General features: G+C 44.2%; 1 protein-coding gene across 1 annotated transcript in view; it reads right to left on the bottom strand.

Moving 5' to 3' along the window:
* Window positions 1-213: 213 nt before the first annotated feature.
* SLC7A14 (solute carrier family 7 member 14) overlaps window positions 214-15,200 on the bottom strand; it is a 53,575-nt gene continuing 38,588 nt past the window's right edge. Inside the window, exons 6-7 of the mRNA XM_014783189.2 lie at window positions 12,760-13,637; window positions 214-536 (exon numbers count right to left, since the gene is read on the bottom strand). Of these exons, the coding sequence (XP_014638675.1) occupies window positions 214-536; window positions 12,760-13,637 (1,201 nt within the window). The remainder of the gene's footprint in view (window positions 537-12,759; window positions 13,638-15,200) is intronic.

Genomic DNA, 15,200 nt, shown 5'->3' with positions numbered 1-15,200 from the left:
TTTTTTACAAGGGGACCAGTTAGGGGGCCCAGTTTAAACCCTTCGACAGACCTATCCTGAGGAGCAAAAGTAACAAATGACAGGTGTGACTGGGGACTGACTTTGGGGAAGGCTGGATTTTTGAAATGAGAGCCAAAGAGGTTTTCACCTTCTAGCCCACAGGTTACTGAAAATAAATCCCCACCATTCTATTCATTTCTGGTGTGCTCACTTCTACTCTGGAGAGTACTCTAACTCATCGTTTGCGATCAGGGCCTCGGAGTTCTGTTTGTGTTTGCTTTTGCTCTTCGCTTTGCTACTTGTCCGGGTGTTTGCCTTCCCATCTGACATCTGTTGGTAATAGAAGCCTTTGTCTTCGCCCGGCCCACCCCAGTTCTCCTGGCTCTCGCCCTCTGTGGCATAGGAGAAACCCTCCTCCACCGAGAAGGGGTCGTCCACGTCATAGCGCTGGTACGTGCTTTGGTGCAGAGCCTCCTCTCGGGCGCTGATTTCCAGGGTGCTGTTCCAGATGCCGTACCCGAAATAAATGAGCATACCTGCAGGGGGGAAAGGCACAGGGAATAAGCAGTTGCTTTGGGACCCACGAGGCTAGCGGGGAGATCACTCTCAACAGTGGAAGCAGAGCTGGCTGTGGATGTGTTTTCTTTGGTCTACTAGATGCCATTTAAAAATTGGGAGATCTTGCGTTGAGCAACCCACGTGTACAGCTTCCCCTAAAAAAGTCAGAAGGTCTGACAACCCTGCCCCCACATTCCTATATGGTAACTTTGGGCTGGAGGTGAGAACTTGTTGCCTCTTTAGACCGCCCCTGTTGACATCCAGCTCACTACGCTCATGTAGGTGCCAGCCAGGAATTTGCATTTTCTACCTTGGGTTAAATATTTATGGATCAGCAACACCGTATTCCCAACCTTCTCATAACATTTTGTTATTCTATGCCTCCACTTAGAGATATCATCTTTTCTTTTGCCACTTAGCAACGTGCACATAGTACCCTATGATTTACGGTGCCAATTTTCACTCGTCAAAAGCAACATGTCACTGCCACTCAGAGCTGTCCACTTTCTTCTGTGGGCTCCCAGAGTGTCTAGTGCACGCCACTGCTATGGCCCTCGGAACACCCGTTGTGTGATTATCTGCACAGGGTGGTTCTGTTTTACAGACTCTGCAGAAAACTGGCACTTAACAGTTGGTTGAATGAATGAATGAGAAGCCCTGATGAGCATGAAACGTCCATGTTTTGTCCTTGTTTTGATGTCATTGCAAGCAAAGGAAAGAAACTTTTCTTCCCTAGTTAATATGTAGCATTAATATGGGCTAATGTTTCATTTCTATTAGAATATTTTTGAAATAATATATAAAAATAGTTTGAGAGCCCGTTTTCTACCTTGCAGAGCCCATGAAGGCTCAGGGCCTGGAAAGCTGAGAACCATGGCATGATGATTAAGGAGCGAGCTCTGGGTTCAAATCTGCCTCCATCACTGTTAGCTGTGTAACTCTGGACCAGTCTATAAAGCTGTGAGAGTTATTACACCTATAACATAGGGTGCTGGGAGGATGAAATGAGATAAGCAGTGGTTTTCAACCCTGGCTGCACCTGAGGGTCACCCGGGGAGGGTTTGACCCGCCCCAATACCCAAGCCCTATTTGCGCAGATTCTGATTTAATTGGTCTGCAGTGTGACCTAGGCATAGGCATTTTTTAAAAACTTCACAAGTGATTCCAATGGTCAGCCAAGGCTGAGAACCCCTGAGATCAGGAACGTAAAGAGCCTGATTCACATACTCCACCACCAACTCTGGCCATGCTATGGCATGGCCACTGGGGGCCACTCACTTATGCCACCTCTATCCAGCCCCCCCGACACCCTCTTCTGAGGGGCACTAGTCCCTTTGACTTTGCTGACCAGGTGGGCATCTGCTGAGCTGTTTGCTTAGAACCGCAAGGTCAAGCCTGCTTTCCACTCCGGGGCTTGAGAAATCCTGCTCCCTTTTGAAGTTGAAATGTGTCTTTTTAAGCTTGGATTTCTCTCTCCTTGTCTCAAATGACTTTCTCCTCTGCTCCTCACCCCATCCCCAGTGAAATCAACTTTCCAGGAGCCAAAGTAAGCAGAGATTTATAGTCTTAATTGGTAATAAATCCTAGAGTTAATCATTTGCAGATGTAGCTATTACTTCTCAAATAGCGACTTCATTTTTCTGAGCATGGATCTTTACTCTTTCTTGTCTGGGGGGAGGGGGGAGGCCATGGGGGATGGTTATTATCCTTGTGTGGAACAAGGCATTCAATTAGGGCCTCTTCTAAAAGGGCTAGGATGCTGTTCCTTGGAGAATGCCTGTGTTTAAAGCACATTTGAGACCAGGGAATAAATTTCAAGAGGCTAAGTGGGATTCATAGGCACAACCTCCTTTTGTCCACTTTTGCTTTTGTGCTATCTTTTCTCCTAGACATACAGGCAGGTGCCAAATCTTGCCTTCTTCTCCTGCTTGGTATCTATTATATCAGTTCTTTCCTTTCTGATCCCCTTCTCAGATCCTATTTATAAGTGAGTTATTTCCCTAATGAACTTAATGCTGTGTTTTTCCTTTACTCTTGCCCCTACCTTTTCTCCTCTGCCACTACACAGATCATCGGTCAAGCCCTGGTTTGACATCTATTCTGACAGAACTTCCCCTGCCCCCACCAGGCATCGGAGTGTCAGACAGATTGATACTTATGGAAATTCTCTAAGAGCCTTCGTGTGATGGCTCATAGAATCATAGATATTTAGAGCTGGAGAAAGGTCTATAGATCATCCATGTATTTGAATACCTTTAGTTTACAAAAGAAGAAAGAGGCAGGGAAAGACTAAGTCACTTTCCTAGGTCCGAGAGGGGCAGAGCCGGTATTCCATGTAGATCTAGAAAAGGCTCTTGAGTATCCAATCCTTCACACCTCCCCTTCCCCCTGGCTACTTTGTAGACTATACTTATTGCAGTAAATAGTCACAAAGAGGTTAGGTCTACATGTGTTCTTTGGGAGTGGCTGGACCCAGAAGGAACATGTGTGTGTGTGCGCGAGTGTGTGTGTGTGTGCATGTGTGCGTCTGTGGGTAAATGTGTCGACTATGATTACTTTGGGAAAGTAATCCATGGAAACCTGCCACATAAATATTTATGGGCCTTTTAATGTTTGCTCTGAGCCCCCTACAGTTTCAAAGGTGTGTCACTCTGTCTTCAAAAATACATTTCAAATATGAGTGCTGTGAACCACGAAGCGACTGTGTGCATGCAGCCTGACGGAATAAACGGAATAAACAGTCGGCTTGGGCGAAGGCGTTCTTGGCCTTCTGTCTGCCTTTATCCTTCTTGCTGGGTCAGGAGTCAATTCAGAAAAAGTGGTGTGAGGCAGAGAAGGATTGGAGAAAAGAAAAAACGGAGGGAGACAAAGGCACAGAGGGGAACAAATGAAGCGAGGGAGGGAGGAAGGGAGAGAGAGAGGAGAGAAACATGTACCACCATCTGTCCCACATAAACAAGGGCTTTGTGTCGGCGGAGTAAACAGAGCTGCTAAAAGCCGGCTGTGGAGAAGCGGGGTGTTTTGTTTCTGCTCCCTTTTTCAGTGGGCTTAGAGACTGGAGCATGAGGTAGTTTCTGCAAAATCTGTGGGGATTCTGGGAATCCTGCATCATCTACACTGAACCTCACACAACACCTCTGGGTCCTGAGGTCCTGTAATGATGCACCATTCAGGCTGCACCTTTCTGTCGAGGAGCTCAAAATCTTATACTAATGTTGTCTTGTTCAGACTCCTCCTGGCCTGTTTGGAAATGAGTGTGGAGGTTATGATTTCGTGCATTTCACAGACAGGAAACTGGGACACAGGACAAAAAGGAAGGATTGTCCACAGCAACACAGTGCGTGGTCGGACCGTGAATCCTTTCGGGTCTCTCTGTGTCCTCATTCAGGGTGCTTCTGGCTGTCGTTTCTCCCACCTACCAGGGGTAGTTACGAGGGATAGACTGATTGAGAACAATCCTGCTTAGCTTTTTATTTTGAAGAATTTCAAACATTCCCCAAAATGGAGAGAATACTATAAAGAACCCCATACACTCATCACTAGCTCCCTCCAACACCCAGTCCCCTGCCCTCTTCTCTTTAGATTATTTTGAAAGAAATCCCTTCCATCCTGTTTCGTCTGTAAGTATTTTAGTATGCATCTCTAAAATAGACTCCTTTAAAAAACTTAACTTTTTTAGTTTAAAACATTATCACATTTAAAAACTAAAAATAATTCCTTAATATCATCTGATATCCAGCAGTATTAAGATTTTCCTGAATTATTATACTCTTCGCCCTATGAGGCTATACACTTATTCCAATGATGCTATCATTGCTTGAAATAGTTTTTGGGCACTGTCATTTAAGATGGGACTGGCATCATATCCTTTTGTAGATCCTTACAGATGGCAAAGTTTTATCTTTTGAGAGTGGATTTGCTTTTGGCATAAAACAGAAGTCATTTGGAACTGAGCCTCAAGAATAAGATGGCTAATGGATAAATAATTTTTTTTTTTTTTTTTTTTTGCTGAGGAAGATTTGCCCTGAGCTAACATCCGTGCCAATCTTCCTCTATTTTGTATGTGAGCCACCATCGCAGCATGGCCACTGATGAGTGGTGTAGGTCCGTGCCTGGGAACCAAACCTGGGCCACCAAAGCAGAGCATGCTGAACTTAACCACTAGGCCACCAGGACTGGCCCAATAGTATTATTTATTCTATATGCATACTTAATTTTTCTGTTCCTTAAAAAACTTTGATCCATTGCTTTGTAGTTACACATCTTATATCTGTAATAAATGAAAGGCAGGTGTGATGTTAAAAATCAGAAGGGAATCATCTTTTGTGCTGCATCAGGGTCCATCGGCACTCCTGCTGGGCTGGAGTTATTTTTTAGCTGATGAATCGTGGTGGGAGGGGGCACTCAGGGCAGTGACTAGTTAGCAGCAGGCACAGAAGTGTTTCAACATTTTAACAACAGACATGGCTATACCGGGGTACACAGGCTGAACGCCAGCCCTGGTCAGGGGTCATGGCAATTAGTCCTATGATAGGCTGTTTGCAGCAAAGGGAAATATTCAAAGGGAAGCTTTGGCTTCTTTTCCAGACAGAAGTTCCCTGATGGAGAATGTGCCTATGAGAGGTTTGGGCTAGACAAGATGAAGAATCATGCCATCAGCAGTTGAATGGGCTTTCTTTATGTAATAGAACACTTTGTGATCGTAAAGACCTTTATAAAAAGTGCTTTCTCGTCCATCATCCCAGGGAAGTTAAGAACTGTGCAATAAATCAGGGATTGAAATGGCACTGGAACTCACATCTGTTGAGTCTAAACCAGTGGCTGTTCCCATCCCTCCCAGGTGCCTCCAGGGAAGGTTTAGAAATGCCAAGCCTGCCTTCAGGTGCTGGGAGACCACGGCATCAGCTGGCGAAATGCCTACTCACTCCACTTGTGTTGATCTATCCCGTGCAAATTAAGCAAATGACCCTAAACCTACAAATGAAAGGGGTATGGGGGCGGGGGGGTCTGTGGATCATGTGGGAGAAAACCTAGAACAAGAACTCAACACTGAAAAGAGACTGGCCAACCTGTGGATAGATGATAACAGCAGATTTCCAGCCCCGTGGGCACAACCTAGAGTTGAGGAGCAGGTCCCTGATCTCTAGAGTCCCCAGAGCTTCCGGTCCTCCGCAGGCAGCTCCACGCTCAAGGCCAGGGGAGATGGGCCACCTGACCTCAGGCTGGGTGGAGCTGCCTCTTCCTGGGGTGCACTTTCCAGCAGGAAGCCCTGCCCGGTGCAGATAACTGAGGCACTTTGTTATGTCCAGAGCCTTTTTTATTTTCACTACTCTGTGATCAACTTTCCAAAACAGACATTTGCCAATGCAGAAATGAAGACTGGATGGTAATGAGAAGGTGTTCTCCCCACCCACCGCAGTCCCTACCAACTCCCACTCTTGCTGATTATTTTTTTAAATACCACACAAGCCTTGTTGATTGTAATAACAATAAGGTTTGTTTAATATGGTGTGGCCAGGAAGAGCAGGCTTAGGATGGAATGGCAGGGAGATTCTCTCCCTGTCCCTGCAACTGATCTAACATAAAGTTGCATTACTCTATGCCTCAGTTTCCCATCTGCAAAATGGAGCTGAGGACCCTTATTTTATCTGAGGGGTATAATATCTTGGTAATATTGTTATTAATAATAATCTCGTCAGAGAATATTAAACAATCTAGTAATCCAAGTCGGCAATTTCACTTCTAGCTCACCAGAAACCCAAGGGAAATGTGTTCATGTGTCCACCCACAAGAATGTCCACCATGTACAAGAATGTTCTCAGCAGCTCTATGTGTAATGACCCCAAAAGGGAAACAAGCTAAGTGTCCATGGACACTAGACTGGATAAGTACATTGCAGTATATTACAACAGTGGAAGGATAGACAGCAAGGAGTGTGAACAAACTAAAACTATAAGCAACAATGTGGATGAGTTTCACAAATGTAATGTTGAGGGAAAGAAGCCCAACGCCCACTCTTTATGGCTCTCAGTCTGTCCCAGGTGCACTGCACAGACCTGCTCCAGGGCCTTCCACCTCTGCGATGGTTCTCTCTCCCTTCAACTCTTTTGTCTCAAAGGAAAGCCAACATTTCAGCTGCCACTGGGTGCAGATCACCCTGCCCCTTCCTCCCCGTGCATCCCCCTGTCCAGCACAGCGCCTCTGCCAGCAGGAAGCCTCGACTGTCGCAGGATTCACCTCCATGCTCCCTCCTCCTTGGAATCGCACTGGCCCTGTTACCATCCTCATTCTGGCCTTCATGGTTTTTTTTGCTCTTTTGAGCATGATTTTGCTCTTGAAGGTGCCTATTGTTTTCTCCTTGGCCTACAAGGAGGATTTCAAACTTATTTATGGGATGTGTCAGCAGGCATTTTTTTATCTTGGTGCCCTCTCAGGCCCCAATTCACAGCCCCCTCCTTTCCGTCCTCTTCCCTTCATCATGGTGGCTGCTTTGGATCAATTTCCAGCAGAATTTCAGATGATATCTCTGGCAAAGGCGGTAAGGTGTGTCTTCTCTTTGGAATATTTATGTTTACTTAGTACAGGTTTTATGAGGTCCATGGCCCAAATCACTGTCTGTTCTCTAAATCCATACACAAGAATTTGTTTTCTCAGAGGGACTGAAAAAACTCCAAATGAAAACTTGGCAGCTTCTAGGGTAAGGGGTCCCACAAGCTGATCTAACAGACGCTTAATGTATAATAAAGGCCCACAGGGAATAGTAGACCTGAAAGATGCCCTGGAAAATATCACACAGTGTTCTCACTGGTCTCTGCTAGCTTCGTATTCCCTGAGACTCTGCCCAGCCCCTCGAGGTGATCTGTTACAAAACCACACCAGCTAAGAGAAAAAGAAAATGCAGCCTGCTTTCTGCTCATTTTGTTGACATTATTAAACATTTGCTAATTGTGTTATTTATCTTGTCTGAAAGAAAAGAAACCAGTGCTGGGCAATCTTGTTGGGACTTGTGCTTCATTTCACTCTATGAGTCGTGTCTTCTGAAGGTCAAAAGCTTAGCAAAACATTGATACAAAAATGCTGTAATTAAGATTGATCTAGAGAAGGTTGGGTAAAAAAATGTGTCTAAGAAGATTATCAAGTTATGACTCAGCCTAACCATGTAAATCTTTTTAAAAAGTAGCTAATGTTTCATAAGAAGCTCCGTTTAAAAATATCTCTACTGTTCTCCCCAGGAAAATTATACTATGAATAGAGACATTAAGAAGAAAAATCTGACATTTTGGAGGCTCAGAAGTTTAGAGGTGGGATATTTATCCTATAAGATCATTAAAGATTTTATAAGCAAATTTGGGGTTGTGGGATGGATATATTTTATATATGCCAAAATTTGTTTTTGAAAAATACGGAGTTATTGTAATTAAATTATCTGCCCTGCTTGCTAATACCTTCTTATTCTTCTCTCTAGATCAGTAGCTCTCAAACTTGAGTGTGCATCAGAATCATGTGGAGGGATTGTTAAAACCTAAACTACCCTTGAAGATTCTGATTCAATAGGTCTGGGGTGAGGTCTCAAATCTCATTTCTAACTAGTTACCGTATGATAGCCTGGGACAACACTTTGAGAACCACTGTTCTAGGTCTTTGTAAACTTGGCTGCACATTAAAATTACCTGGGAGATTAGAGGATCTGAACAGACATTTTTTCCAAAGAAGATATACAGATGACCAACAGGCACATGAAAAGATGTTCAACGTCATTAACTATCAGGGAAATGCAAATCAAAACTACAATGAGATATCACCTCACACCCGTCGGAATGGCTATTGTTAAAAAAACAAGAAGTAACAAGTGTTGGAGAGGATGTGAGAAAAGGGAACCCTCATACACTGCTGGTGGGACTGTAAACTGGTGCAGCCACTATGGAAAACAGTGCAGAGATTCCTCAAAAAATTAATAGTAGAACTACCATATGATCCAGCTATTCCACTTCTAGGTATTTATCCAAAGAACATGAAAACACTAATTTGAAAAGTTATTTGCACCCCTATGTTCATTGCAGTATTATTGACAATAGCCAAGAGTTGGAAACAACCTCAGTGCTTATCAATGGATAAATGGATAAAGACAATGTGGTATATATATAAAATGGAACACTGCTCAGCCATAATAAAGATGAAATCTTGCCTTTTGAGACAACATGGATGGACCTTGAGGGCATTATGCTAAGCAAAATAAGTCAGACAGAGAAAGCCAAATACCGATTTCACTTGTATGTGGAATATAAAACAACAACAAACATATAGACACAGAGAATAGATCGGTGGTTACCAGAGGGTAAGAAGGGAGAGAGGAAGGTGAAAGGGGTAAAGGGGCACATGTGTATGGTGATGGATGGCAATTAGACTTTGGGTGGTGAACATGATGTGGTCTTCACAGAAATTGAAATATAAGGATGTACACCTAAAATTTATGTAATATTATAAACCAATGTTACCTCAATAAAAAAATAAATGAAATTACCTGGGGAAGTTTTGGAAAATATCCCATGCTTGACCACACCAGACCAATTGAATCAGAAAATCTCTGCAGGGGGATCCTGGGCATAGAATGTTTCAGAAACAACTCAGGTGATTCTGATCTGTAGTCAGGGCTGAGAATCTTTGTTCTAGGTGACACTTACTCATGTTCCAGCCTTCAAAGATCATGATACCAAAACAGCAGCCAGCAGCTGGGTGCTTGTTGAACTGCAGGCTCCTGTGCCCTCTGTCTGGCCAGCCCCAGGCTGCAGGGCAGCATCCCCCCATGTCAGGGAGGAGCAGTTTCTGGAGGGAGTTTGTGCTATCAGCAAGGTTACAGAAGCCTCTCTGGGAGTTGTCTTCTGCCTGATAACTGGGAGGGCAGCCTGAGTCAGAACAGGTTCACGTTGTACTCTGGCATGTGATAGCTAGTCTGGGGGACAATGAATCATTTTATATTTTTAAAAGAAAGGCAGAAAAGAAGTAGTTCTTATTGTTTTCCCCAGTATTTTCTTATTTAAGCCCCAAACAGAACCAGACCAAGGCTAGTAGAATTATCTGCATTTTTACAGATGAGTAAACTGAGGCCCAAAGGAGTTAGTGAACTTCCCAAGGTCACAAGACAAGGAGGTGGCAGAGCTGTGATTTGAATCTGGGGCTGTTTGGTTCCAAAGGCAAGGCCCCTGCAGCCTCACCACTTTTGCAAAATGCCTTTGGTGCTCCAGAAACCATAGATACTATGCAGGACCGGCTATGTCATTTTTGGGCCCCAGTGCAAAATGAAACCATGGAGGCTGTTGTTAAAAAATTAAGAATTCGAGAAGGCAGCAGCAGAGCATTAAACCAAGTGCAGGGCCCTGTGTGACTGCACAGGTCAAGTGCCTGTGAAGCCTGTCCTGATGTTATACGTGAACCGCGCAAACTGCATGTCAAACATTCTGATCAAATAGGTGTGCTCAGAGGCCCCCTGCTGGGGAGGTGGGAGCCCCAGATCTGAGCATGGAGATACTGGATTGTAGTAATAGCTCTGTGAATAACTTCCTATTATTCTTATTGACCTTGAGCATGTTATTTAGCCTCTTGGAGGTCCACTTTACTCGCCTGTAAAATTGAGAGAGGGAGAAATGGAGAGGTGGTGGCCTATGCCAGTGTTTCTCAAGCTTCAGTTCTTTATATGCCACATTTTATTTTTTTAATGTTAATTTTAATTTTTTTTTTGAGGGGAAGATTAGCCCTGAGCTAACATCCGTTGCCAATCTTCCTCTTTTTGATGAGGAAGATTGCATGAGGCCCTGGGCTAACATGGTGTGCCCATTCCCCTCTATTTTATGTGTGGGATGCCTGCCACAGCATGGCTTGATAAACGGTGCATAGGTCCACCACCGGGATCCGAACCTGTGAACCCTGGGCCGCTGAAGCAGAGCACGTGAACTTAACCACTACGCCACTGGGCTGGCCCCTATATGCTACATTTTAATATAGTGGCTAGGATCATGGACTCTGGACCCATGCTACCTGAATTCTGATTTTGGCTCTGCTGTATTCTAGCTATGTGACATCAGTCAAGGGCCTCAGTTTCCTCATCTGTAAAATGGAGATTGTTGTGAGCATTAAATAAATTAATATAAGTAAAGCCCTTGGAACAATGGCTATGTGATAAATGCTATATAAGTGTTAATTATTACTATGAATCATATAGCACCTCTACTAGTCCTAATGTTTTTTCTCTAATGTGACTCACTTTTTACATTTAAAAATAATCACCAGATTCATGTATGTTCATTTTTTGTAGTATATGTGAAAATGTATAATAATTATATAATATTTTAAAAAGTTCATTCGTATACCCACATACTCATACACATACATTCATATACTCAAGGCCAAATATTACATCAGAATGGTCACCACACTGTGGGTAGCATTGTGCTAGATATTGAAGACCCCTTCTGTCTTTAATAATGTAGGAAAGAATGAATAAATCCATGTGTCTTTGTGTCTATACCTTCATTCATTTGACAAATACACAACCAAAGTATTTCTACCCCCTTCACTCACTTCTACCCATAGTAGGATCATTGCATTAGTTAGCTACGTGTTCCAGTGGAAAAATGTTTAAATAGAGAAGAGAGATTGTGAATAAATCATACAGATGGTTAAAACCTTGATGAGTCAGTGAGGTCCTGTCAAGAAACCTCCCTAAAGTCTAGTAAGGGATGAGGCTTAGAGTAGCGAAAACTCAAGACAAATGCTTCCAGGAGGGCACAGGCTGGCCTTTGGAGGTGAGGGATCTGGCGGAAGACACACACCTTTTCGCTTGGGAACTTGTTTTGCTCCACTTCCCTCCACCTAAATCTTATAAGCCCCGTTCAAATTCTGCCTCCTCAAAGTCCTTTCTGGCTATTCTGACTGGAAGTTTCTTTTTTCTCATCTGAAGAGTGCTTTATAATCATTGAGAAGTTTTTCTGAAGCATGTACTATGTTCCAGGCACAGAGGACACATTGCTGAACACCCCCGTCCCTGACCTCAAGGAGTGGATGGGCTACTGATCAGTGAGAGTCTCGCAACTGCCCGGCCCAGGCTGGTTGATTCGTGTGCGTGTGTGTGTGTCTTGCCTCCCTTAAGCCAGGGGCTACTGATTCCATTACTTTCCTATTCCTTAAAGCACCTAAGGAAGCCTGCCTTAGCTCAGTATTTTTAATCAGAGACCCCAGGGTTACCAAATAGCATAGGGAACATAAGAATTGTGACTCAGAAACTTTTAAATTAGCCTTCACTTAACCCTCTCAAGTTATCACAAGCACCAATCCCCAGCCACCTCATAAACATCAGTGCTTGTCAGATATGATTGGCATGTATGTGAATGCAATATAAGTTGATCACAAAGTAAAATTAGAAATCTTGGAAAAGGACAGAACTTCTTAAAGGCAATGAAAATGAATTTAGAGAAAAACTGTAATTCACACCCAAATCTATGGACAATTGAGTACCTGAGAGAGTCATATCAGTTATTCACAGAAGAAACAATCAACAAGCATGATGGAGTGACGGGTACTTCCCAAGAGAATGATTGGAATATCAAACGGTGAAAAAGGGACCTTGGGAAAAAATGAAAAACTCTGGAATATTTTACAAAAGTCAATTTGAAGTGAGGGATGTTAAATGGTGCCATGAGGCAATTTTGTCAGAAAAATTATGCCAAAAATCCATACTTAATTCATACTTTGCCATTTAAAAAATTAGGGCATGATTGCTACTTTAATTTAATTTTGTCAATTGTAAGATGAATAATTTTTTTCATAATTTTTAGTTTCTAAGATAGAATTTTAATCAACCTTCCCCCCCCCCCTTTTACTATGCTGTTTTTAGCCCTTTTGTTACATGGATTCATTTTACATGAACTTTTTCTGGTACTAATTATCCATAAGAAAAACTTCCAGTAATTGTCTTCAGTGAAGTGATGGATTGATCAGCATCATTTTTCAGAACCATCGACCAAGACTGTAACAGGCAGACAGGAGACAACTTGCTTTATTGACTCTATTGCAGAAAGCAAGGGTCCATAGAACCAGCCAGATTTCTCTTGGAATGGAGATGCCTAGCCCAGCTGGGAGGTAATTTTGGAATAAGGCTATTCAAGGCCTTAAAAGGGAACTCTCAAGGCTCCAAAGGAAGTTGCTTACCTACAAAGCACCAGACTGCAAACCGGATCCATGTGATGGTAGAGAGCTTTAGCATGAGATAGATGTTCACCAGCATGGCAAAGGCAGGCACAAAGGGGAGGCAGGGGGCCATGTAGGGCAGCTTCTTGGGGTTCTCTGGCTGCTGCAGGATCACAAACACCAGGGCGCTGATCAGCAGCACCATCAGAACAACCAGAAGGATGGCCCACCAGCTCTGCTCTGAGATGTAGTCAGAACCAAAGATGATGAAGGAGCAGAAGGTGAACATGAGGATGAAGAGTAGGAGCACGCAGATGGTCACCGTGTGCCCTGTGGCTGCTGTGGGCCTGTCCATTTTGCCTGGAAGGCCTAGGCGGATCCTCATGGTATAGTAACGGGGCCCGATCAGCTTCTTCAACTTGATGAGATAAATGTTTTCAGATTCGTCAGCTTCTATGCCTGTGGTCACGTCCACAGTGCCATAGTTGGGGTGGTTGACGTTGTAGGTTGACTTGTCTGACTTGCCTATGAGCATCTCATTGTCTCCCAAAGATGGTAAGTTCTTGGCCCCGCATGTGTTAGTGGCTGGGCCCGAAAACTCTTCCCCTTCACTCACAGGAGAACAAACTTCCTTCTCACAGTCGGCCAGAATGCCCTCCTTCTTCTTTGTGTGCTCCTCAGACAAGAACTTGACAAAACCATCAATGTCACTCTCCGGTTGGTATCGAAGAAGCAAGACGCAGACAGAAACCAAGGTGTAGGCAAGGAGTGTGCCAATGGACATCATCTCTATGAGGTCTCTCAGGCTGACTAACAGTGAGAGGAGAGCTGCCAGGAACCCCGACACGATGCAGGCCACCACTGGCGTCTCTGTGTAGGAGCTCACGTGAGCCAGGAACCTGGAGGGAAGGGCAAGCAGAGGGTTAACAGAGGGCTGCAGATGGTGACTGTCTCTAACACCGCTTAATGCCTCTGGGTCCCGCTCTTCCAATTTACTTCCAGATTCACTGCTTTAAATACACCTGCTATTCCTACCTCGGGATTTAGTTCCTGGAATATAATTTAAAAAAATTTACTATAATTCCCTGGTTTTGAGGCAAACTTCTTTATTGAAGTTCTTACTTCATTGTGTGGTATGAAGGGTTGATTGAATCTCGGAGGTACATCAGAGAGCCTAAATCGAAGCACAGACTTTGCTCTGAAGAAGTGACAGTTGGAGAAGTCACACACCTGCTTGGAGGTCCTCTAGACCTGTGTTACCCAAAGTGTGGTCCACGGATCAGCAGCACCAACATCAACTTGGAGCTTATTAGAAATACACCTTTACAGGTTCCACCTGAGACCTACTGTAATCAGAATCTCTGGGGGTGAGGCCCAGCAAATTATGCTTTAAAAAACCTCCAGAGGATTCTGATTTATGCCAAAGCTCGAGAAGCACTGCTCTACAGTAAAAGTACGGGGGTTTAGTTGGCAAAATAGCACAGTAATTAAGAACACGTGCTCATAGATGCAGGCTAAATCCAGCCAGTTACCAAGTGGAGGACGATTCCCGTTGCCTTAGGTAGGTTCCTGCTCTCCTCCTCTCTCTCCTCCTGATCCTCCCTCCTCCGCACTCTTCATCCCTCCTTGGTTTTCCTGATTCACACAAGACTATAAATCGTGCTTGGGGCCCCAGCATCTTTCCTGTTAGTTTTCTTTGGCAGCAGAAAAACCTTTTGGATGCATGAAGTTGTCGCATCTCCACCATGGTCAGCTTCTTCTTGATCTGTACGGCTCCCCAAACACAGTGACTCTGATCTGGTGATGACTTCAGGGGGTATGCGGAGGAAATGGAGCAGAAGATGACAGCTGATGGCAGAGACAAAGTCCCTGAACTGAGCATCCCTGAGAGCTCATTGGCCTCCATGGTTTACTCCTTGCTTGATGCACTTGACGCATGCCTTCCCTGCAAGCCCCTCATGCGGTGGGCACTGGGAACCAAGAGATGGGGCCACATCCCTTTGAACCATGGACAGATAGGCCACTTTGTGGCCAATATAGGAGGCTGGAACTGCCAATATATTGGTGTGGTTAAAAGTCTGGTCTTCGGAGCCATACAGTCATGAGTTCAAATCCTGGCCCCCCATTCAGCAGCTGGGGGATTTGGGGCAAGATTTTTCACTTCTCTGAGTATACTCACCTAGGGTAGCCATCTGCAAAAGAGAGTTATTGTGATGACCAAATAGGATACTGTATGGGGTACCTGGGATACACAAATGTTCAATAAATGGTAGCTATTGTTGCTACTATTGTTGGGTTCCATTCAGAGGGTCTTCTCCTCTCTTTGATTGTAGCTTTGAACTTTTTCAACTTCAGAGGGGTTGTGGGGAGAGGGGCAGTCACCAGGTCTCAGTGTGAGAGCAAGCCTAAGATGTCCCTAGGATGGGTTCTTCCTTCTGAAGGCCACCCAGTTCAGCAATTTG

This window comes from Ceratotherium simum, chromosome 15 (genome assembly GCF_057802395.1).
Source record: "Ceratotherium simum simum isolate JZ-2026a chromosome 15, ASM5780239v1, whole genome shotgun sequence".
Lineage (NCBI taxonomy): Eukaryota > Metazoa > Chordata > Mammalia > Perissodactyla > Rhinocerotidae > Ceratotherium > Ceratotherium simum.
The sequence above is the reverse complement of the archived record's forward strand: the minus strand, read 5'-3'. Positions and strand labels throughout refer to the sequence as shown.